Source organism: Syngnathoides biaculeatus, chromosome 15 (assembly GCF_019802595.1).
Source record: "Syngnathoides biaculeatus isolate LvHL_M chromosome 15, ASM1980259v1, whole genome shotgun sequence".
Taxonomy (NCBI): Eukaryota; Metazoa; Chordata; class Actinopteri; order Syngnathiformes; family Syngnathidae; genus Syngnathoides; species Syngnathoides biaculeatus.
In genome coordinates, this window is record NC_084654.1 from 3,659,691 (window position 1) to 3,685,078 (window position 25,388).

The window sequence follows — 25,388 nt, forward strand, 5'->3', positions numbered from 1 at the left end:
CTGTAATCAAATATATTATTCGCAAAGAACAAAATATGCTGCTTTCATTCAACCATGTCAAGAGTGTTCAAAGTTTTCATGAAATAAATGATGATCAACATACCTCCGCAACTTGTCTTTTAGCAAAAGCTCTTCGCAGTCTTGGTACTTTCTTTCGGGGGGGCTGAGCTTGTCGAACCGTGTCCAGGTTCAGTGGTCCAAAGTGGCGTTTGGTCCTTTTAGGAACAACGATCTGTTCAGGTGTCGGAACTGGCTATTTGGTAGGTACTGATCCAGGTTTTAACATTCAAAACCTATGTCAGACATGAGTCCACTAGTAAAAGAGTCTGAGGTGAAATGTTCACTTCATATGACAGACTGCTGACTGGGTTTGGAAAAATTAGCTCTCGTTTGTACAAACCTGACACACTGTCTTCTGAGGCTGGGGTCTTTGGGAAAATAAATAAGTAACAAGGAAATAAGTAAACTGTGACAAGAATCATTCAAATTGCGACAAAACTGAACCACACACTTCTTTACCATTGTTACGGATTGATTTTAGCTTACAATCACTGAGGAATTCTCAAAATGAATAGGTTTTTCTTCAACGTCAACAACTGGTGCTTCGAGGAAAAGCTAGTTACACAACGACAGGTCTCCTCGTTGTGACATCAGAGGTAAGCCACATGAAAGGGGGCGTTTGTTAGATACGGGAAACTAGGTCAAAGTTTGCGGACTTTAATTCATAAATATATTTTGAGTAAAAACAAACAAGATATGCATTTTATGGTACAGCTGAACATATTTCGTCTAGATAAGATAACTTGCGCTCAAAAATTGATGTTACATACACTTTAAATGGTTTAGGTTCTACCCGAAGGAAAGGTGCTACGTTTTAACTATTGGAAGTGCTCAATCTCAACAAATGGTAATGAACCATGAGGCCCCTCAAGGCTCACTTCTTGGACCCTCCTGTTCAGCATGTATATGCTACCCTTGGGTCAAATTTTTCAAAACTTTAGTTTTGACGATCAAAGCTATGCAGATGATAGTTTTATTTAGCAGTGTCTCCAGATGACTACAGTTCAATGAGGTTTTGTGTCACTGTCTAAAGAAGATAACTGGATGAGCCAAAATTTTCTTCAACTAAACCACAACAAATCTGAGACAACTGTTTTTGACAATGAAAAAAAGAAAATTGCTGTCAGTAAATACATCTACTATCTTTCAAAACCAAATACCAAGTTCGAAACCTCTGATTGTGTCATGAACATCTGGTATGAGGCTGGACCCAAATGTAGGACTCCGAGACACGAGCATGATGTTAGATGTGGTTTATTCAAGAAACAGGGTCATATACCGTATAAGCAGTCCGAGAAGGCAGGGGCACAAAACAGTAAGCAAATGCAGGATCCGAAAACGTGAAGCCAGGTCTGATGACGAGGAGTCAAACTAGGAAACATTAACTAGGACTTGACTATGAAACAAACGAAGACAGTACTAAACCGTGGTGGCACAGAACGCTGTGACGAGGATAGCTCAAAACAGTCAGTGAATAAAACTCCATAATTCAGGGCAACGTACTGGCAAATGCCAGTGACAAAAACACCAACGTACAGTGAAGAAAATGAGTATTTGAACACCCTGCTATATTGCAAGTTCTCCCACTTAGAAATCATGGAGGGATCTGAAATTTTCCTTGTAGGTGCATGTCCACTGTGACAGATAATCTAAAAAGAAAATCCAGAAATGATAATGTATGATTTTTTTAATGATTTATTTGTGTGATACAGCTGCAAATAAGAATTTGAATAGCTGAGAAAACCAATGTTAATATTTGGTACAGTAGCCTTTGTTGCAATTACAGAGCTCAAACGTTTCATGTAGTTATTCACCAGATTTGGACACACTGTAGGAGGGGTTTTGGCCCACTCCTCCACACAGATCCTTTCAAGATCAGAGAGGTTTGTGGGCTGTCGCTGAGCAACACTGAGTTTCAGCTCCCTCCAAAGATTTTCCATTGGGTTTAGGTCTGGAGACGGGCTAGGCCACGCCAGAACCTTGATATGCTTCTTACGAAGCCACTCCTTGGTTTTTCTGGCTGTGTGCTTAGGGTCATTGTCATGCTGAAAGACCCAGCCACGACCCATCTTCAATGCTCTGACTGAGGGAAAGAGGTTTTTCCCCAAAATCTCACAATACATGGCCATGGTCATCCTCTCCTTAATACAGTGCAGTTGTCCTGTCCCATGTGCAGAAAAACACCCCCAAAGCATGATGCTACCACACTCATGCTTCACAGTAGGGATGGTGTTCTTGGGATGGACCTCTTCCTCCAAACACGGTTAGTGGAATTATGACCTAAATGTTCCATTATGTTCTCATCCGACCACAAAACTTTCTCCCATGACTTTTGTATCATCCAAATGGATCCAAATGGTCATTGGTAAACTTAAGACGGGCCTTAACATGAGCTAGTTTAAGCAGGGGAACCTTCCGTGCCATTTCAAACCATGACGTCTTAATGTATTACCAACAGTAACCTTGGAAACGGTGGTTCCAGCTCTTTTCAGGTCATTGACCAAGTCCGGTCATGTAGTCCTGGGCTGATTCCTCACATTTCTAAGGATCATTGAGACCCCACGAGGTGATATCTTGCATGGAGCTCCACTCCGATTGAGATTGACTGTGATGTTTAGCTTATTCCATTTTCTAATGATTGCTCCAACAGTGGACCTTTTTTGGGTGGACAAGTGTCTTTATGTAGCTAACAACCTCAGACAGGTGCATCTGATTCAGGATAATACATGGAGTAAAGGTGGATTTTTAAAGGCAGACTAACAGGTCTTTGAGGGTCAGAATTCTAGCTGATAGAGGGAGGGAGAAGGTTTTGTGGTTGGATGAGACCAAAATGGAACTTTTTGGTCATAATTCAGCTCAGCGTGTTTGGAGGAAGACAAATGATGAGTTCCATCCCAAGAACAGTATCCCTCCCATGAAAAAAAACAAACAAACAAAAAAAATCATACATTGTGATTTCTGGATTTTTCTTTTTAGATTATCTCTCTCATAGTGGACATGCACCTATGATGAAAATTTCAGACCCCTCCATGATTTCTAAGTGGGAGCACTTGCAATATAGCAAATACTTATTTTCTTCACTGTAAATCCCTACCAAATGTAAAAGAGCTGCGAGCAGTGACAGGTGTCACCGTCCAGAGTAGTGGTGTGAGGAGGCCGGGGGGTGGTCGCCGTCGAGACAGGGTCGTGAAACGGAAGAATACCCGTCGCTGCCGAGACAGGAGCGAGAGGCGGCTACGTGCTTTTCGCCATCGAAACAGGAGCGTGAGGTGGCCGCGTGCCGGTCGCCATTGAAGCGTGGGCGTGGTTATTGGGCGACCAAGGGTCGGGCGCTGTCGAGGCGTGCACGTTGTTGTCGGGCGGCCTCCGTCAAGACAGAAACGGAAGGAAATGGCGTGCCGGTCGCCGTCAAGACAGGAGCGGGAGACGGTAGTATACCTATACGTGAGGCGGTCGACGAGCCTTAAGCGCCGCCTGGACAGGAATGTGAGTCAGCAGACTAGCCTTCGCCGCCGCCTGTAAAGGAACGTGAGTCGGCCGACAAGTCTTTGTTGCCGCCTGTAAAGGAACGTGAGTCGGCCGACGAGCCTTCGCCGCCTGGATAGGAGCGTGAGGCGGCCGACGAGACAGGGACGTGAGCCGTCACCGCCGCCGGGACTAGAACGTGAGGCGGATGACGAGCCAATGGACAGGAACATGGGGCAGCCGGTGAGCCTTCGCCGCCGCTGGGACTGGGACGTGAGGTGGCCGACGAGCCGTTGTCTGGACAGGAACAAGGGCCGGCCGACGAGCCATCTGTGCCGCCTGGACAGGAATGTGGGGCAGCCCACGAGCCTTCACTGCCGCCTGGACAGGAACATCAGGCGGCCGACAAGCAGTCACCGTCGAGACAGGGACTTGGGGCGGCTGACAAGCGGTTGCCGCCGCCTGGATCAAAACGTGGAGCTGCCGACAAGCCTTCGCTGCAGCCTGGACAGGAACGTGCGGAGGCTGACGAGCCTTTGCCGCCGCCTGGACCAAAACGTGGAGCGGCCGACGAGCCTTCACTCCCTAGACAGGAACGTGAGGTGGCCGAAGAGCCGCCGCCACCGCCGGGACAGGAACGTGAGGCGGCCGACGGGCCTTCTCCACTGCCTGGACAGGAACGTGAAGCGTCCGGGAACCGGTTGCCCACCGGGAAGACTGTGGCCACCGCGACGTGGGTGTGGCGCGGCAGCAGGTCAGTCTCCACCGCGACGTGGGCTAGGTTCGGTAGCGGATCGGTGGTTACCGCGGCGTGAACATGGTTCGCAAGGAAGTCTGTCGCCACCGCAACGTGGATGTGGCGTGGCAGTGGATAAGTTGCCTGCGCGGCGTGAGTTTGGCTTAGTAGCGGGTCTGTCTCTACCACAACGTGGGCCTGGTTTGGTAGTGGATCAGTGGCAACTGCAACGTGGGCGTAGCTCGGCTGGTAGTCTAATTTCCGCCGACCCTGGTTTGTGAGGGCCACAAGTTCCGCCCCCTGCTGCTTTAACTGCTCCCGCATAAAGCGATAGAAAGCCCCGTGGTCATAGGATCGTTGCACCTCAGGGGTCGCGAATTCCTCCTCCCCCTGGGCTGGAGGTTTACTGGGTGATTCAGCATCCGCTGGCTTGGTCGTTGGCGACGTGTCAACAGGAGTCAGCTGTCGGTTGGTCACCGGCGAAACGTGGGTGTATGTCAGCTGTAGCTGGGTCGCAGAGCAACGGAAGGCACAAGGCGGCACCCTACTTGGGCATGCCCTCTGGCCACCACGCGAAGGACCCGGATAGATGGCAAATGGGTCCCCAGGAAAGGATTAGAAAAAGATAACTCAGGCTCACAGAGCAAAGACACTCGGAACCTGGAGGCACGGGACTGCGAAACGAAGACACCGAGGCTCATTCCCAGGAGGGAGAATTCCCCCTCGTTGTCCGAGTCAGAATCAGGCTGCTGGTCATATAAATTCAGGTCTTCCTTATAATCTGAAAAATCAGAGTCCAAAAAAATATGTGGTGGCGAGCGGGTCGTGGTCGGGACGTAATCATGACATGTGGGCGGTGCGTGAGACAAGGAAGGAGGGGACGACATCACGAAGCCCACCCGGATAGGATATGCTTGGTCCTCAGGCAGGCGGTGTGCCTGGTGCCGTCCTCGGCGACGCCGCGTCTTTCCTGCTGGGTCCTGTAATGGCTAGTTCATTCTGTCACAAACCTCCGTTACGGGGCTGGACCCAAATGATGGGCTCCGAGACGTGAGCATGATGTTAGGCGTGGTTTATTCAAGGAACAGGGTCATACACGGTGTAAGAAGTCCGAGAAGGCAGAGGCACAAAACGCGAAGCAAAGGCAGAATCTGATCGCGTAAAGTGAGGTCTGATGACAAGGAGACAAACGAGGAAACATGAACAAGGACTTGACTATGACTATGAAACATAAACTAAGACAGGACTAAATTGTGGTGGCACAGAAACGCTGTGACAAGGATAGCGCAACACTAGACTATTCACCGTGGTGGAGATTCCGACTGTCAGTGAATACAACTCACTCAGGGCAATGAACTGGCAAATGCCAGTGACAAAAACGCCAACTTAAATCCCTGTCTAATTACAGTCCCAATGTAAAACAGCTGTGAGTGGTGGGAGGTGTCACCTCCCAAAGCAGTGGCGTGGCCACGCCCCTCTTGGCAGTGGCCAAGTCTTGCTCATGACAGATTGATTCTGACCTGACTTTCAACAGTCATATCAAATCAATCACAAAAACGTTTACCATCCGAAGAACATATCTAGAGTGTAGGCTTGTGTGTGTCAAGCAGACCAGGAGAAGCTCATCAATACCTTTATCCCAAGTATATTTGTCTGCTGTAATGATCTTCTGAATGCACCATCGAAGAAGAGTATTAAACAAGCACAGTTCATTCAGAATGCTGCAGCTCAGGTTCTGATCGGAACAATGAGGTCAGAGCATATAACTCCACTTCTAACGTCTTTACACTGGCTTCCAGTAATCTTTAGAATAGATTTTAAAGTTCTGCTACTGGTCTTTAAATGATGAAACACTTCAGTTCCTGAATATATGAGAAAAATGCTTATGAAATACAAACCCATTCAGGCTCTGAAATTGATAAACTCGGGTCAAAGGGGGAAACCAGTGTCCAAAGCAAACATGGTGGAGGATTTAGCTTTTATGATGCGCACAATTGGAATAAGTTGTCAAGAGGTGACATCAGCCCCAAGTGTGAATATTTTTAGTAGAGTTAAAAATAAAAGCAGTCCAATGTGACTAAGAAGATCAATCCAACATTTTAGTGTTTTTTTTTTTTTATTGCTACATGGCAAACAAGTTACCTGTAAGTGAAGTAGATTCTCAGAAAACCAATAAGATCTACCATTCATAATATACACACTCTTAAGCCTGTCTAATCTGGCAATTTGGGGAAAGGGGTGTGTTAAAAAAAATAGCAGTGTGTCATTTAATCAGTGAAGACATTAATTAAGGGAATAACAGGTGTTAATCAGGTAGGCCCTATTTAAGGATGAAGCCAGCACCTGTTGAACATGCATTTCTGCTTACCTGTAAGTGTCAGCGATGCATGGCACCCGATCATCGTTAACGACGCCTGCAGTGAATCGGTACTCGAGTCAATCGAACAAATGGACTCCTAAATGAGCCCTATGCAACCCGTGCAACTGTCACCTGCCAGAGCTCCCCTGATGTCACCCCCGCCAATCCCTCCCAGCGACTACCTCATGGAGTGCGATCACCTACCCATCCTCCTCACCGTGGACCGTGAATACGTAAAATCGCCCGTGGAAGAACACTTCAAAAACATTCATCAACTTCAAAAAGGCCAAGTGGGCCGACCTTACCACCTACGTCGAAGACAAGGTAGCCAAGCTACCACCACCCACCTCTGTCATCGAGGCCAAAAGAAACTTCCAAGCCATCATCAACACGGCGTCGAAACGTTATGTGCCCCGTGGCAGGATCAAAAACTTCAGACCCACCTTTCCAACGTCAGCTGCCCTCCTCGCCAACGAACGTGACGAGATGAGGAAAACCAATCCCGCCGAACCACGGCTGCCTGAAATGACTTGTGAAATCGCCAAACTGGTCAAACAACATCGAGAAGCCAAGTGCGTCAACACCGTGTCCAGGTGCGACCTGAAAACCGGTGGCAAGCACCTTTGGCGAGTCATTAAAAGCCTCAGCAGCAGCTCCAAGCCACCTGAAAACAAGGCGATATTCTTCCACGGCTCAGTGTCTCACGATAACGCCAAGTGTGCCGACAAACTATCCAATAAGTTCGTCAAGCGGCCTGCCCATCTCAGCCGACGACAATGGAACCCCCCCGTGCTACACCGAACCACCATCATTCACACCCGAACAGGTCGGCACCGCCATACGGAATCTTAAGGCCTCCAAAGTGCGCGGCCCCGAGCAAATATCAAACATGGAGGTCAAACCCCTAGGGCCTATCAATTCGGTCGAATGTAATCCCAGCCATTTGGAAAAGAGGGCGAATAGTGGCTTTAGCGAAACATGGCAAGCCACAAGATGAAGGCACATCATACCGCCCGATCACGCTACTATCCCCGGTAGCAAAACTACTGGAATCCCTCCTCTTGCCTACAATGGTGGAACACGTATCATTGGCCAATCATCAACGCGGATTCAGGAAACAGTGCAGCACCGTCACTGCGCCCCATCAAATACCGTCAACTATCATCAACGGCTTCAACTGCAAGAAGCCGTGCAAAAGAACGGTGCTGGTGGCCCTTGACCTATCCAAGGCGTTTGACGTCGTCAGCATTGCCCAACTCACCAACAAACCTCTCAGCACCACACTACCAAACCATATCAAGCGATGGTTGTCATCATACCTACACGAACGGTCATCTTTCATGGAATTCAGAAACTGTTGCTCATGCTCCCGGGAGATACGAATGGGTGTACCTCAGGGTGGTGTTCTATCCCCACACCTGTTCAATCTATACAGTGAAGAAAATGAGTATTTGAATACCCTGCTATATTCAAAGTTCTCACACTTAGAAATCATGGAGGGGTCTGAAATTTTCATCGTAGGTGCATGTCCACTGAGAGAGAGAGAGAATTTAAAAGAAAAATCCAGAAATGACAATGTATGATTTTTTTAACGATTTATTTGTGTGATAGAGCTGCAAATAAGTATTTGAACACCTGTCTATCAGCTAGAATTCTGACCCTCAAAGAGAAAAAAAAAAAAAGTCCACCTCCACTCCATGTATTATCCTGAATCAGACGCACCTGTGTGAGGTTGTTAGCTGCATAAAGACACCTGTCCACCTCATACAGTCAGTAAAACTCAAACTTGTAACATGGCCAAGACCAAAGAGCTATCCAAAGACACCAGAGACAAAATTGTACAACTCCACATGGCTGGAAAGGGCAACGGAGAAATTGCCAAGCAGCTTAGTGAAAAAAGGTCCACTGTTGGAGCAATCATTACAAAATGGAAGAAGCTAAACATCACGGTCAATCTCGGAGTAGAGCCCCATGCAAGATATCACCTCGTTAGATCCCGAGAAAGATGAGTAATCAGCCCAGGACTAAACGACAGAACTTGGTCATTGACCTGAAAAGAGCTGGGAACTCCGTTTCTAAGGTGACTGTTGGTAATACACCAGGACGTCATGCTTTGAAATCATGCATGGCACGGAAGGTTCCGCTGCATGGTCGTCATGCTTTGAAATCATGCATGGCACGGAAGGTTCCGCTGCATAAACTAGCACGTCAAGTCTTAAGTTTGCAAATGACCATTTGGGTGATAAAGAGGAGTCATGAGAGAAAGTTTTGTGGTCAGATGAGACCAAAATGGAACTTTTTGGTCATATTTCCACTAACCATGTTTGGAGGGAGACAAATGATGAGTTCCATCCCAAGAACACCATCCCTACTGTGAAGGTTGGGTATGTTTTTCTGCACATGGGACAGGACGACTGCACTGTATTAAGGAGAGGATGACCGCGGCCATGTATTGTGAGATTTTGGGGAACAACCTCTTTGCCTCAGTCAGAGCATTGAAGATGGGTCGTGGCTGGGTCTTTCAACATGACAATGACCCGAAGCACACAGCCAGGAAAACCAAGGAGTGGCTCCGTAAGAAGCATATCAAGGTTCTGGCGTGGCCTAACCAGTCTCCAGACCTAAACCTAATAGAAAATCTTTGGAGGGAGCTGAAACGCCGTGTTTCTAAGCGACAGCCCAGAAACCTGTCTGATCTAGAGAATATCTGTGTGGAGGAAAAGGGGAAAAATCCCCCCTGCAGTTTGTGTAAACCTGGTGAACAACTGCATGAAACGTTTGACCTCTGTAATTCCAATTAAAGGCAACTGTACCAAATATTCACATTGGTTTTTTCAGGTGTTTTAGTACTTATTTGCATCTGTATCACACAAATTGTTAAAAAAAAAAACAAAACATACATTGTGATTTCTGGATATTTCTTTTTAGATTCTCCCTCACAGTGGACATGCATCTATGATGAATATTCTAGACCCCTCCATGATTCCTAAGTGGGAGAACTTGCAATATAGCAGGGTGTTCAAATACTTATTTTCTTCACTGTATATGTCAAAAATCCCCATGCCGCCCGCCGATGTCACTCTTGTGTCCTATGCCACCGCCGCCTGTGAGGGTGTGAACAACGACCTTGACACAGTACATCAATTCCTGGTCGACAATGAACTCCGTCTGTCCGTCGAAAAAAAAATACAGCCACTCTGTTCATCACTTTCACAGGCGAATTTCGGACGAACCTACCAATCAAAATCAATAACCTGCAGATCCCAACTGTCAATCGCCCAAAAATCCTGGGCATTGTACTGGACACCATGCTCACCTTCGGTCCTCACGCTGACATTTCAACCAACAAACCAACATACTCAAACCCACCTTCGTCTCAAATTGGGCCCGAGTGCCGAGACGCTCACTGTGACGTACAAAGCCATCGGAAGGTTTGTCCTCAACTACAGTGCTCCAGTGTGATTTCCCTCGCTCAAGCCATCGCACTGGAAGAAGCTCCAGACTTGGCAGAACGCCACCTCAGAGTCACCACCGGCTGCCTCGCCATGGCTAACGAGGACCACCTGCATTGTGAGACCAAAATCCTACCGGTGAAGCAACAAAGCGAACTACTCGCCTGACAGTATCTGCTACACTGCCAGATACCCGCGCACCTGTGCCATCAGGTGTCAAACAAACCACCTCAACCGGCGGTTGAAGACGCGGTGGCTGGGTACAAACCGGTAGTCATCCTTGGTGGCTACCCTACACTTGAAGTGGATAAAACCGAACTCAATCTTCCGTGGGCCACAAGATCCAAACTTTCGCAACTCCGATCCGGAAGAAACCATATCCTCAATAAGTATATGGCTCATGTCGACAATATTATTGTCAACCTCTGCCTGAAATGCGGACAGCACCTTCACAACACGCAGAACATATTCAACTGTGCAGCGGCTCCCACTACGCTGACCGTAATGGACCTGTGGAAACGCCCGAAGGAACTGGCTGCTTTCCTGGAACTAGAAATCGACTGAACAATGAGATTGCTTGGCTACAACAACAATTGTGACATGGAGAAGATGTAAGATGTCTGTGTGAAGCTAATCTAGTACCAAGAATCCCCCGGAAAGTCCCTCTGTTTTTAAAAAAAAGGCATGTGGCTAAGAGGCTACAACTTGCCAAAGAACACAAACTGTCCTTAAGAGAAATGGAGGAACATTTTGTGGACTGATAATAGTAAAATTGTTCTATTTGGGTCCAGGGGCTGCAGACAGTTTGTGAGACGATCCCCAAACTCTGAATTCAATCCATAGTACACAGTGAAGATAGGGAAGCATGAGGGTGCAAGCATCATAGTATGGGCATGTTTCTCCTACAATGGTGTTGGGACTTTTTATTGTATACCAAGAATCATGGATTGGTTTGTATATGTCAAAAAAATTGAGGTCTCATTGCCTTATACTGAAGACGACATGTCCTTAAAATCGGTGTTTCAACAAAAGAATGACCCCAAACACACTAGTAAACATGCAAAGTCTTGGTTCTAAACCAACAAAGTTGATGCCGTGAAGTGGCCAACCCAATCCCCCGGGCCTTAATCCAATCGAGAATTTGTGGGTTGACATCACCAATGCTGCTTCTGAAGCAAAACCAAAAAATGTAAATGAATTGTGGAATGTCGTGATGGAATCTTGGAGTGGAATAAAATATGAAAGGTGCCACAAGTCGGTTGACTCCATGCCACACGGATGTGAAGCAGTTGTAACCCCCCCACTCCCCCAAAAAAACGCTGTGGTCATACAACTACCTAAATTTGTTTACTGATTCAAAGGATTGGTAAATCCTATCAACAAAAAAGTTTGGACAAAATCATAGTTTGTAAAGTCAACAGCAGAATGTTTTTTTTTTTTTAAAACACACCCCTTTCAACAATTGCCCAATTGCAAAGTGTGGCTTATTCTGGTGAGTGACATTGGACTGCTATTATTTTGAACTGTAAATATAGGTTAAAAACTCATTTTTTCTAATGTTTTATAGTATTTCCACTTTTTAATATTTCTTACACTGTATGCTTTTTTTTTTAATTGTAATTTTCTTTTCTTTCTCCCTGTTTTAAATGTTTTATGTTTTATTTCTTACACTTAAATCCTTTAAATCATTTAATACCTATTGACCTACCTTGTGTAAGAATTGCTATACTGTACAAATAAATTTGCTTTGCTAAAATATCATGCTTGTTACGTTCTGCTACTTTCCATGAACTATTCTACTAACTATTCTAAATGAACTGCGCTTGTTTAATACTCTTCTTGGGGAGTACAATAAGATCATTACAGCAGTCAAGTATAGATATCATGTATAGATAAAGGCACTGATGAGCTTCTCCTGGTCTGCTTGACACACAGAAAGTGCTCCCGTAATCACTTTATTAAGGAGGTAAAAGAAAATATTGTAACTGTAAATTTTGTATTGCTTATATTCTTCAGGGTCACAGATAACACGCAGCCTATCCGAGTTGACTTTGGGCGAGGTGGAGTACTCCCTGGACTGATTACCAGTCAGAATAAGGGCACATGGACAGTATGTATGCACACATACGTCAACCTAGATTAATGTGTATGGAAGAAAATTTCTCTCCTCATGTAGCTAAAAGTTTTTAACTTTCCATTGGAATTAACTGGAATTTTTGTGAAGAAAAAGAAAAAAAACTACAAATATTCATAAAACGGAAGTTTGCTTCTGAATAGTGAACCTAAATATAGCTTGGGAAAATATATTTGAGAAAAAAAAAAACTAAAACAACCAGATTTGATGCAAGTACCGTGGTACCATAGTTTAAAACGCGCCACTGTACAAGATTTTCATGTTATTAGCTGTTGCCTGGTCAATTTTCCTTTGTGGAGTGAGCCAAAATTTGAGATAATGATTAATCTTCAACTACTCTGCTGCTCAAGTAAAGTAAAAATACACGATAAAAAAATATACATGTATATATACAGTGCAATATTATTTGGCCCCCCTTGCATTAATGCTTTGTAGCACCACCTTTTGCTGCAATTACAGCTGCAAGTCGCTTGGGGTATGGCTTTATCATTATTGCACACGAAAGACTGAAATTCTTGCCCATTCTTTCTTCTAAAACAGCTCGAGCTCGAGCGTTTGTGAGCAGCAGTCTTCAGCTCTGGCCACAGATTCTTGGTTGGATTCAGGTCTGGACTTTGACTTAGCCATTGTAACACCTGGATACGTTGATTTGTGAACCTTTCCATTGTAGATTTGGTTTTATGGTTTGGATTCTTGTCATGTTGGAGGATAAAACCCCATCCCAGTCTCAGGTCTTTTGCTGACTCCAACAGGTTTTCTTCCAGAATGGTCCTGTATTTGGCTCCATTCATCTTCCCATGAATTTTAACCATCTTCCCTGTCCCTACTGAAGAAAAGCAGGCCCAAGCCATGAGGCTGCCACCACCATGTTTGACAGTGGGGATGGTGTGTTCAGTGTGATGAGCTGTGTTGCTTTTACACCAAACATATCGTTTTACATTGTGGCCAAAAAGTTCGATTTTGGTTTCATCTGACCAGAGCACCTTCTTCCACATGTTTGGTGTGTATCCCAGGGGGCTTGTGGCAAACCTTAAACGAGACATTTTATGGATATCTTTGAGAAATGGCTTACTTCTTGCCACTCTTCCGTAAAAGAAAGATTTGTGCAGTGTACAACTGATTGTTGTCCTATGGACAGACTCTCCCACCTCATCTGTAGATGTCTCCAGTTCCTCCAAAGTGATCATGGGCCTCTTGGCTGCATCTCTGATCAGTCTTCTCCTTGTTCGAGGTGAAAGTCTCTAGGTACGGCCGGGTCTTGGTAGATTTGCAGTGGTCTAATACTCCTTCCATTTCAATATGATTGCTTGCACAGTGCCCCTCCTCGAGCCGTCACCTTATCGTGGTGGAGGGGTTTGTGTGTTCCGATGATCTTAGGGGCTAAGTAGTTTGGGGCTTCATGCCCCTGGTAGGGTCACCCATGGCAAACAGGTCCTAGGTGAGGGACCAGAAAAAAGCCCCTATGTCGTCTACAAAAACTGGATCTTGATTTCCCTTGCCCGGACGCAGGTCACCAGGCCTCGAAGTGGGGCTCGAAGATGAGCACCTGGTGGCCGGGCCTGCACCCATGGGGCTCAGCCGGGCAGAGCTTGAATGGGTAACATGGGTCCCTCTTCCCATGGGCTCACCATCTGTGAGAGGGGCCATAGGGTCTGGGTACAATGTGAGCTGGGCAGTGGCCAAAGGCGGGGACCTTGGCGATCCGATCCCCAGCTACAGAAACTAGCTCTAGGGACATGTCACCTCTTTGGAAGGTAGGGGGACGGGTCCTGGCTGTTATTTGTGCTTATGCACCAAAGAGCAGTGCAGAGTTTCCAACCTTTTTGGAGTCCTCAAAGGGACTGCTGGAGAGCGCCTCCTCTGGCATCGCCATCATTCTACTGGGGGATTTCAATGCCCACGTGGGCAATAACAGGTAGACTTGGAAGGGCATGATTGGGAAGAACGTTTCGCCCCAATCAGAACTCGGGTGGTGTTCTGCTACTGGACTTCTGTGCTCATCACGGATTGTCCATAACAAACACAATGTTCAGGCATAAGGGTTTTCACATCTCCACCTGGCACCACGACACCTAGGTCGCAGTTCGATGATCGACTTTGTGGTCGTGTCATTGGAATTGCGACCACATATCTTGGGACACTCAGGTGAAGAGAGGGGCGGAGCTGTCAACTGATCACCGCCTGATGGTGAGTTGGCTCTGATGGTGGGGGAAGATGCCAGTCCGACATGGCAGGCCCAAACGTATTGTGAGGGTCTGCTGGGAATGGCTGGCAGATTCCCCTGTCAGAAGGAATTTCAATTCCTACCTCTGAAAGAACTTTGCTCACATCCTGGAGGAAGCGGGGGACATTGAGTTTGAGTGGACGATCTTCCACACCTCCGTTGCTGAGGTGGCCAACTGGAGCTGTGGCCATAAGGTGGTCGGTGCCTGTCATGGTAGAAACTCACGAACACGTTGGTGGACACCAACAGTGAAGGATGCTGTCAAGCTGAAGAAGGAGTCCTATCAGACATTTCTGGCCTGTGGGACTCCCGAGGCAGCTAAATGGTACCGGGTGGCCAAACAGAATGCAGCTTCCATGGTCGCTGAGGCAAAAACTCGGACGTGGGAAGAGTTTGGTGAGGACATGGAGACCGACTTCAGAACGGCTTTGAAATTCTGGTCCACCATCCGGTGTCTCAGGAGGGGGAAGCAATGCACTGTCAACATTGTGTATAGTAGGGACAGGGCGCTTCTGACCTCAACTCGGGATGTTGTGTTGTGGGTGCGGAGAATATTTCGAAGACCTTGATTCCCATGAGGAAGCTGAGTCTGGGTGAGCTGAGGCAGGCTCTTCTATCTCTGGGGTTGAGGTCACCGAGGTGGTTAAAAAGCTCCTTGGTGGCAGGGCCCCAGAGGTGGATGAGATTCGCCCGGAGTTCCTAAAGGCTTTGTATGTTGTGGGGCTGTCCTGGTTGACACGCCGCTGCAACATCGCGTGGACATCGGGGACAGTGCCTCTGGATTGGCAGACTGCAGTGGTGGTCCCCCTTCTCAATAAGGGTGACCAGAGGGTGTGTTACAACTATAGAGGGATCACACTCCTCAGCCTCCCTGGTAGGGTCTACTCAAAGGTACTGGAGAGGAGGGTCTGTAGGGAAGTCAAGTCTCAGATTCAGGAGGAGCAATGTGATTTCGTCCTGGCCATGGAAATGTGGACCAGCTCTACACCCTTGGCAGAATCCTCGAGGGTGCATGGAAGTTTGCCCAACCACTGTTTTGTGGACTTGGAGAAGGCGCTCGACCATGTCCCTCGAGGAGTCCTGTGGGGGGTTCTTCAGGAGTAGGGGGTACCAAACCTCCTGATACGAGCTGTTCAGTCCCTGTACGACCGCTGTCAGAGTTTATTCCGCATTGCCGGCAATAAGTCGGAGTCGTTTCCGGTGAGAGTTGGACTCCGCCAAGGCTGCCCTTTGTCACTAACTTTGTTCATAGCTTTTATGGACAGTATTTCTAGGCGCAACGTAGAGGGTGCCCGGTTTCTTGGCGTAGAGGGGGCCTATAGTTGGTGGCCTTAGCATTGCATCTCTGCTGATTCGGATGCCTCCTGGACACCTCCCTGGTGAGGTGTTCCGGACATGTCCCACCGGAAACAGACTATCACAGAGGAGGTGCATTTATATGGAGACTTGATTACACACAGGTGGATTCTATTTATCATCATAATTCAACATTGGATCATTCAGAGATCCTCACTGAACTTCTGGAGTGTGTTTGCTGCACTGAAAGTAAAGGGGCCAAATAATATTGCACGCCCCACTTTATTTTTTATAAAAAAGTATAAAGTATCCAATAAATTTCATTCCACATCACGATTGTCCCACTTGTTAATTCTTGACAAAAAAATGAAAATTTTACATCTTTATGTTTGAAGCCTGAAATGTATTGAAAGGTTGAAAAATTCAAAGGGGTCAAATACTTTCACAAGGCACTGTATATATGGAAAAATTAAGGTACTGTTTTGCTGTCGCATATGGGCTATCTACTTTGGATGGACGTCTGCTAATGTTAATGTCAGCTGTTTCTCTATTTATCCTTGAATATTATACTATTCTATTTAATTACCCTGTAGTCCCAGTTAATTTCCATAATTTCTCATTATCAAATCGAACATTTCCCATTTGGAAAACTTTCAATGTTCTCCAGGTTAACTTCCCATGTCAATTTACTGCAAACTGTAAATTACCAGCATTTTCCACCCCTTTGAAACATTTTGGTATCTCCTAAGTTTTTGAAGTGGTTCGTCTTAACAATTGCCAACAGTTAGAGTGAATGATCCTATTGATGTGAAATCTTACCTGCAGCAAGCTCTGTTTCAAACATCTGACGTGAAACAAAATGATAATCCTGACCACCAAGCTCTACATCTCGCCGGCTTCGCGTTGTGTCTACAACAGACACAATTTCAAGTCAGTACACAGTATAAACACAAACTTTGCATGTGTGTCTGTGTGTTGATGTGTTCTTACGAGGTACAGCCCCAGCAAAGCGTTCCGGTTGGTTATTCAGAAGTCTCTTTCTAAGCTCTGCCTGGCCACAGCTGGCTGGCCCAATTAATGCAATTGGCCGCTTTCTAGTGGCTGGCTGGTGGTACAGGGCCATCTCCTCATAGGTCAGAATTTCATCATCAATATCTAGTTGGGACCAAGGAGACAAACAATGTTAACACAGTGTTTCATCTATGACAGTACCGTATTTTCCACACTATAAGGTGCACCGCATTATAAGGCGCACCATCAATGACTGGCCTATTTTAAAACTTTTTTCATATATAAGGCGCACTGCATCATAAGGCGCATAGAATATACGTTACAGTAGAGGTTGGGGTTATATTATGCATCCATTAGATGGGCTGCGCTAAAGGCTCAATATTGATCCATATATAAGGCGCACCTGATTATTAGGCGCACTGTCAGCTTTTGAGAAAATTAAAAGCTATTAGGTGAGCCTTATTGTGCGGAAAATATGGTAAATGCATACACTATGTACCATCATTTTTGTAAGTATTGTAAAGCAGCTTCTTCCTCTTTCGCTTGTTCTTTTTTGCACACCACAACTTTCCTGAAAAAAAAAGAACACAAAAACAGTGTTATTACCACATTTTATGGCATATGGCACGGTGGAGCAGCTGTAGAGTGTTGGCCTCACAGTTCTGAGATCTGGGGATCAAGTCTTGGCCCTGTCTGTGTGGAGTTTTTGCATTTTCTCCCTATGCCTGCAGGGGTTTTCTCCGAGCACTCAGTTTCCTCCCATTTCCCAAAAACGTGCATTAATTGGACACTCCAAATTGGCCTGTGTGTGATTTTGAGTGCGGCGGTTGTCTGTCTCTGTGTCCCCTGTGATTGGCTGGCAACCAGTTCAGGGTGTACCCTGCCTCCTGCCCGATGACAGCTGGGATATGCTCCAGCATTCCCGTGACCCCCCCGAGCATAAGCGGCTCAGAAAATGGATGGCTGAATGGCATACTTAAAGTTCCTCTGTCATGAAATGCAAAGGACAAGAGCTTCGTGGGTTCCAAATGACAGGTAGGTGTGTATACAGCTACTAAAAATACAATCCATAATCCATAAATCAGGGTTGTAAATGTGTCGATGTGCGCATCAGAAGGCACAGCAGCCGCTGAAGGACGGCCTTCGCAGGCCTTGTGGATTGCTACCGGCTTTGTAGACAACGCCGAGCTGGCCGCAATTGAGTGTACCTCGACATCCAATTGGTTGCCATATTAGTCGCGTCCTCTGTCCTTGATGTCATCGTCACTTCCGCCGTTGAAAACGCGCAGTGCCTGCTACCATGGAAGCCGAACAACAGAGATATTCGGATTTTTCCCGACACCCCTTCTGACACCGAAGCTCTTTTCGAAAAGGACACCACCACACAACCGAGTGAAGTTACCGGGGCAATATTACACTATTGTTTTGAGCCCTCAGGGCAATATTACACTATTGTTTCAAGCCATATTCAGATGATATCCGATCACAGCCAAACCGCATCCCGTCTGATCCACTTCCGCAGCGGAGATGAGCCATCGCAGCTCATCGCAGCCGGCCGGTGTGACTTATGACAGAGCCGAGCGGTGCTGCTTTAGGGGGTGGTCACAGTCGAGCCGGTGCGCTTTATGCGCGAACGTAACTGAGGAAAGCATTCTCGGCTGGGTTCTTCAGAGCCGCCTCCGTCGCAAAGCCCAACACGCAGCCTTAGCAGAAGCTGTGACCGCCGAACGCAGCCCCTCAGCCACTGTGGCTGAGTTTCGGCGCCGGTGGTGGCATATAAGGAGGAGGTGGAGCCGAGCTATGCTGATTTTAGGGGTATGTTCAAAGTCGCCGCAGTACGCGTTGAACACTATCGAGACGAGGCTGAGTGAGACATTGTTGGCTGGGCGATGCGCACATCGACACATTTTATACGCGGATCTTTTGTTACGTTATGAGAGAGACCGATTACGTGGTCCGCCCCAAACAATTATTTTTTTTAGTAGCTGTATGCCCACATCAACACATTTCATACGCGGATCTTTTGCTACGTTATGAGAGAGGCCGATTACGTGGTCCGCCCCAAACTATTATTATTTTTTTAGAAGCTGTATACACACTTCCTGTTATTTGGAACCCAAGAAGCTCTCCTCCTCTGCACCCGTGCAATCCATTTTTCACAACGAACAGGGTCTCTTTCAAATTTATGAAGGGTAATTCCATTCTCCCGAGTGTTCAAGCAATGTTCAGCAATACAATGAGCCGGCATTTTGGCTAACACGAAGGAACAACGAGCTACCTTCCCGGAGGTAAAAATAATGGAAACAAACGTGTCCACGAGAGGGCGCCGCTGTCCTTTACGTCACTGCTGCTTCTTCTTGAAAACAAATCCCTGAGAGGATTTTCATGGCGGGAGTTACAAAAAGCTGTATACGTCAAAATCATGTTTTGTCGTGAAAAAACACCTGGGACCATATTGGCTGTGGGTTTTTCATTAATAATATACCAAAAATCATCCGTTTGATGACACTTGACCTTTAATTATATTTGATATGACTTAATGACAGCTATTTAAAAGTGTAAGATAAGTTTTGTGCATGTGTAAACCCTCACAAAATATTTATTTTCCACAGTTCTGATATTTCCATGAAGACAGACCTGACTTCTCAGGCTCTTTGTCTTCTTCAATTGTCTGTTTCATGGCTTCTCTCTGTTGCTGGAAACTCCTCCCTTAAAAAAGGAACATTAGCATACCATCAGCTGTTGCTCAATTACCAAAAGATGTACTGGATGACACAATGACTGTAAACTAGTAGTAAAAAGAAATGACCTGGTACCAATCCAGCTAGAGGCTGATTATCTTCATCTCCATCCCTGTAAGCCTGCCACCAATTGGGGTCAGATTGGCTGATGATATGGAGGATATCTCCTTTTTGGAAGGACAAACCCAACTCTCTGCATGGCACGTAGGGGTCATCCGATGGGTCATAGTCAAAATGCGCTTTCACGTGAACCTAAAAAAAAAAAAAAACACAGTAAGAGTTTCTACATTAGATTTTCATTTATTTTTCAAATGGTCTGATTTCGATGAGATGTTTCTTCATGAAATATGTTGAAGGATCAGTAATGAGACAAATGTAAGCATAGCTTCAGAACTTACCACATTCTCTTTGACTGGGGGAGGTTTGCTCTGAGTGCTCGGAATGAGTACAAAGGTCAGGAGGCCGTGCATGTCCGCCTGACACAAAGACATTTTGCTAATTAGTTTTGGATAGTGTCTTGCACTTTAGCTATAGAGCTCCATGTACTATAATGACCCTTATGACTACTCCAATCAACAGAAAAAAAAAAATCCAAACCACAAAATACACTATCTTTTACCAGCTTTTTTGACAATACTGTAAATTCTCATGTATAATGCAGACCCATGTATAATAGATACCCACAAAGTTTACCTAAAAATTCTGGAATACCCTTGTATCTAAGTGAGGCCCTGTAGCTCAGCGGTAAGAGCACTGGTTTGGTAAACCAGGGGTTGTGGGTTCGTATCCCACTGGGGCCTCCACTCCCTGAGAAGGGTTGCGTCAGGAAGGGCATCCGGCGTAAAAATTGTGCCAAACATATATATGTGCGTTCATCTGAGATGACACGCTGTGGCAACCCCGAAAGGGACAAGCCGAAAGATACTTACTTACCCTTGTATCTAAGTATAATGCATTTTGCATTTTGTGATATTGCTTCTTCCCAAGTATGAAGTGTTACGTGTATTTTGTTGTTTTTTTTCTGAAGAACTTTATTTGAACACCAACGTTTTTTTTTTTAAATTTACTTGCTCTTATTTTGAAATTCAGAACTCAACTTTTATTGAGAAAATTGGAAAACATAGTGTTGTGCTCATGTTTGCTAAACCGTTCAGAATTTGTAGGATGGGTACTATTGTTTAAAGAAAACACAATGGACCAGGCGAAATACATTTAATTTAAATTTAATGGGATTCTAACCAAATGGTCAAGCATTTCAGAAAAGCATTAGTGGCATACATTCTTAAAATGTGAACATTTGGGCACTGCTGACTTTTGACTCTTTGGGGGTAATGCAGATTATACACTAGAAATTACAGTATTTTAGAAAATCTTAAATTATCCAAAGAAATGTGGTAAATATTTTATCTTCATTTGTATATTCTTACAAGAATGTCAAAGACTTGGTTGACATCTTTCCCTTTTATTTCAATGCCATTTATTTCCAATATTTCATCTCCTTCTGCTAAAAGTCCACTTCGTTCGGCTGCGCCACCTCGAACAATTCTACTGATAATCACACTCTCCATTTCATTACGGACCGTCGCCCCCTGCAGAAAACACAGACAGACCCATTGTGAGATGACAGCTGCCAGCTTTTTTGCATATATGCAGAGTGCTCAGTTAAAAGGTTCAGAAAAGGGTAAACAATATACTGTATTTTCTACACAAAGGCACACTTAAAAGCCTTTAATTTTCTCAAAAATCGACGGTGCGCCTTTTAATCCAGTACGCCATACGTGTGCAGTGAGTTCCAAAATATGTTTTAACTGTTGTCTGACTTTGGTAAGCGCGCTGTTTGATTGACTGTGGACCTTTTTGCTGCTGACACTGGGACGTATTACATACATTATGTACCCTGGCAGCGATAAACAAATCGGAGGACATTTCCTCATGCGTACGCTTACCTCCAACACACCTCTGGTAGGGATACTATGCTGCAAAACAACATTTGTGGCTATCAGTTATGCAGTTGTAAATGGAAGCCGTTAAAAAAATTCAACATCAATTAATCTGTGGTTGTGAAGTGGGCTAAATAAAGAAGATGTACCACCCAAAATTAAAAGCACAAAAACTAGGTGACCACAGTTGAATACGTACTTGAGAAATGAATTATTGAAAAAAGATGACCTGGGAGAAAGTCTCTACAACCACCATTCTAATGAAAGCAATAACGATTGCATAAGGCATGAAGCTCAAACAATTTCAAGGAGGTCCATCTTGGTGCTTTCCTTTTATGAGGTGTCAGCTCTCTCCATCAGCACAAGGACTACCATGGTGTGGCAAATCCCAGCGGATTACAAAAAAACAATGATTACAAAAATAATTTATAATTACATCGTAACAGAAATAAACTCAGTTTTGTGTCCATTTCCTTTTTTGTAAACAGTATGTTTTAGCTTGCACCCTATATTACGGTGCGCCTTTTTTATATGTTAAATACAGAACTAGACCGCATAATTGAGACTGCGCTTTACAAGCCAGTGAGATTCATGGTGCAGAAACTATGGTAGTATAAATGAAAATTAAAAATGTTTAGAAAAGAAAAGCAGGGTTTGCATTGATGAAAATTTTATTTTGGCCCACGAGTGAATTTTCACGTCAAATGGCCAGGGGGCAAACTTAGTTCCAGTCCCTACAATAGACTCATTCGATACAGTACCTTCATAAAAAAATTAATAAATAATTTTCATTTAGCCGAAACCAAATAATGAAATAAAGCATCAAATTCATCATCATGCTGACTCTGTTACATTATACATTCACCAATCAGATCTTGTAATGCTATGCAGAAACAGTCAAACAGCTTCATCTTAAGTCTACTTTTACAAGACTATTATAACTCCGGAAATATAAATGAATATTTCTTGTGCTTTGTTTCTGCTTCTGCTGTGAGTGATGCTACTACTGATAGGTCTGAAACACAGTCTAGAGATCAGAATTAGAAACCTTCCAACGTGACGCACTGTAAATTGCAAATACAAGAGCACAAAACTATAAAATACAGAAATTATTTCCATTGTATCTATTTGTAATATCACTTGTCTCACCAGTGGTATGTCTCGGGCCTTCTCTATGTGAACAATTTTTACAGACTCTCCGCTCCATTGTGTCAGTGTCTCTATTTGGCTGTTTAATTGTTCCAATTCCATTTCTTTCTCTGCTATGCTGTCATGTGCCAGAAGCATACACTGCAGCATAAAGACACAGGACACACAAAAGGATTAAAGTCACAACAGTCAACATTTTGTTAACTTACTGATACGGGTTTTAGAACATGTGTCAAGGTATATCACCTGGATGTGAATATCTGATAGGAGACTGCAGAGTTCCAGTCCTTCTTTACTCTGACTTGCTTGGCTGAGATTTCTGACCTGAATCAATAACAACATCCGCTACCAGATAAATTATTACAGTAATATATTGTGAGCAAGACTATGGCAGAATCAGATGCCCGAACTGTTGCTTACACTGTCGGCCACGCAAACACACTTTTCATGTTTACGTTGATAGGCATTTGCCTTTTTTTAATGACTCAGAGAAGTCATTTATATTTATATTATTTACCATTTTAAATTTGAATAGGCAATGAAAACGTCTGATTATTTTTGATGATCCATTAATCATTTAGAGATTACTTAAAGTTCTCCAAATCCTCAATTTCAGCCACTAAATAATTTAATAGTTTTTGTAATAATAAAGCAGTAAGTATAAATAATCATATTTATCATGATAATAAAACCAATCTTCATTCCTCTTCTTGCTAGTGTAGGCCTCCACCTTTCTAACTGTTGCTCAACTTGCTCCGTGCTTTCACTGCAGATCACAATGTCATCTGCTAACATCAAGGTCCAAGGGGATTCAAATTTAACCTCATCCGTCATTCTATCAATTACAACTGCAAACAGGGAGGGTCTCAAAGTTGATCCCTGATGCAGTCTCACATCATAGTCCAAGGGGATTCCAGTCTAACCTCATCTGTCTGCTTATCCATTACCACAGCAATCAGCAAGCTGCTCAGAGCTGATCCCTGATGCAGTCCCACCTCCACCTTGAATACTTCTGTCACACCTATGACACACCTCACAACTATTCTGCTGCCCTCATATATATCCTGTACAATTCTAACATACTTCTCTGCCAGTCCAGACCTCCGCACGCAGTACCACAGTTACTCTCTAAGTACTCGTAACAGACTTTCTCGAGATTCACAAAGACACAATGTAACTTCTTCTGACCTTCTCTGTACCTTTCCACTAAAATCCTCAATGCATCTGTGGTGCTCTTTCTAGGCATAAAACCATATGGTTGCTATATATAAATACTTTTGTCCTGAGTCTAGACTCCACTTCTCTTTCCCATAACTATGTGTGACTCATCAACTTTATTGCTCTATTGTATCCACAACTCTGCACAACACCTTTGTTCTAAAAAATGGACACTGGCACACTTTTCTAACATTCCTCAGGCATCTTCTCACCCTCTAGTATTTTGTTGAACAAGTTGAACAAATCTCCACAGTCACCTTTCCAAAATGCTTCCACCTCCACTAGACCAACTGCCTTTCCATTTTTCATCCTTTTCAGTACTTTTTTAGTCTTTGGGATCAGTGTGGAAACTGTTGTGCCCGGAGAAAACCCACGCAGATGGGTCTAGTATTGAACCTGGGACCTCAGATATATATATATATATATATGTGTGTGTGTGTGTGTGTGTGTGTGTGTGTGTGGCCCCCTTCTACTTTTAAACCTTTTGCCACATTTCAGGCTTCAAACATAAAGATATAAAATTTTCATTTTTTTGTCAAGAATCAACAAGTGGGACACAATCGTGAAGTGGAACTAAATTTATTGGATATTTTAAACTTTTTTAACAAATAGAAAACAGAAAAGTGGGGCGTGCAATATTATTCGGCCCCTTTACTTTCATTGCAGCAAGCTCACTCCAGAAGTTCAGTGAGGCTCTCTGAATGATCCAATGTTGACTGATGATGATAAATAGAATCCACCTGTGTGTAATCAAGTCTCCGTATAAATGCACCTGCTCTGTGATACTCTCAGGGTTCTGTTTAAAGTGCAGAGAGCAACATGAAGACCAAGGAACACACCAGGCAGGTCTGAGATACGGTTGTGGAAAAGTTTAAAGCCGTATTTAGATACAAAAAAGATTTCCCAACCTTTAACCCTCTGTTAACCAAGCAGGGTTCCAGGTTATCTGAAATGACCAGCTTTTTTCAGCCAAGTCGGTAAACTGGAAAAGGGGCCCTAATGTACCATGTGCAAAAATGCAACATGGGTCAACAGAGGGTTAAACATCTCAAGGAGCACTGTGTACACAGATGTATTGAAATGGAAGGAGTATCAGACCACTACAAATATACCAGGACCCGGCCGTCCCTCTAAACTTTCACCTCGAAGAAGGAGAAGACTGATCAGAGATGGAGCCAAGAGGACCATGATTACTCTAGATTAAATGCAGAGATCTCCAGCTAAAGTGGGAGAGTCTGTCCATAGGACAACAATCAGTCGTACACTGCACAATTCTGGCCTTCATGGAAGAGTCGCAAGGACAAAGCCATTTCTCAAGGAAATCCATTAAAAGTCTCAATTAAAATTTTCCACAAGCCCCCTGGGAGATACACCAAACGTGGAAGAAGGTGCTCTGGTCAGATGAAACCAAAATCACAATTTTTGGCCACAATGCAAAATGATATATTTGGCATAAAAGCAACACGGCTCATCACCCTGAAGACACCATCCCCACTGTCAAACATGGTGGTGGCAGCCTCATGGTTTGGGCCTACTTTTCTTCAGTAGGGACAGTGAAGATGGTTAAAATTGATGGGAAGATGAATGGAGCCAAAACCAGGAC

The 25,388-nt window shown here is 44.7% G+C and overlaps 1 protein-coding gene across 3 annotated transcripts in view; it reads right to left on the bottom strand.

The window, feature by feature from the left end:
* pals1a (protein associated with LIN7 1, MAGUK p55 family member a) overlaps positions 1-25,388 on the bottom strand; it is a 54,156-nt gene that overhangs the window by 6,715 nt on the left and 22,053 nt on the right. For 2 of the 3 annotated variants that reach the window (XM_061843789.1, XM_061843790.1), the window contains 9 exons: positions 22,814-22,891; positions 22,568-22,708; positions 20,906-21,067; positions 19,877-19,954; positions 19,547-19,730; positions 19,375-19,446; positions 17,237-17,308; positions 16,717-16,881; positions 16,546-16,635 (listed from right to left, as the gene is read on the bottom strand). In XM_061843789.1, the coding sequence (XP_061699773.1) occupies positions 16,546-16,635; positions 16,717-16,881; positions 17,237-17,308; positions 19,375-19,446; positions 19,547-19,730; positions 19,877-19,954; positions 20,906-21,067; positions 22,568-22,708; positions 22,814-22,891 (1,042 nt within the window). The remainder of the gene's footprint in view (positions 1-16,545; positions 16,636-16,716; positions 16,882-17,236; positions 17,309-19,374; positions 19,447-19,546; positions 19,731-19,876; positions 19,955-20,905; positions 21,068-22,567; positions 22,709-22,813; positions 22,892-25,388) is intronic. The other variant, XM_061843792.1, reaches the window with a different exon arrangement.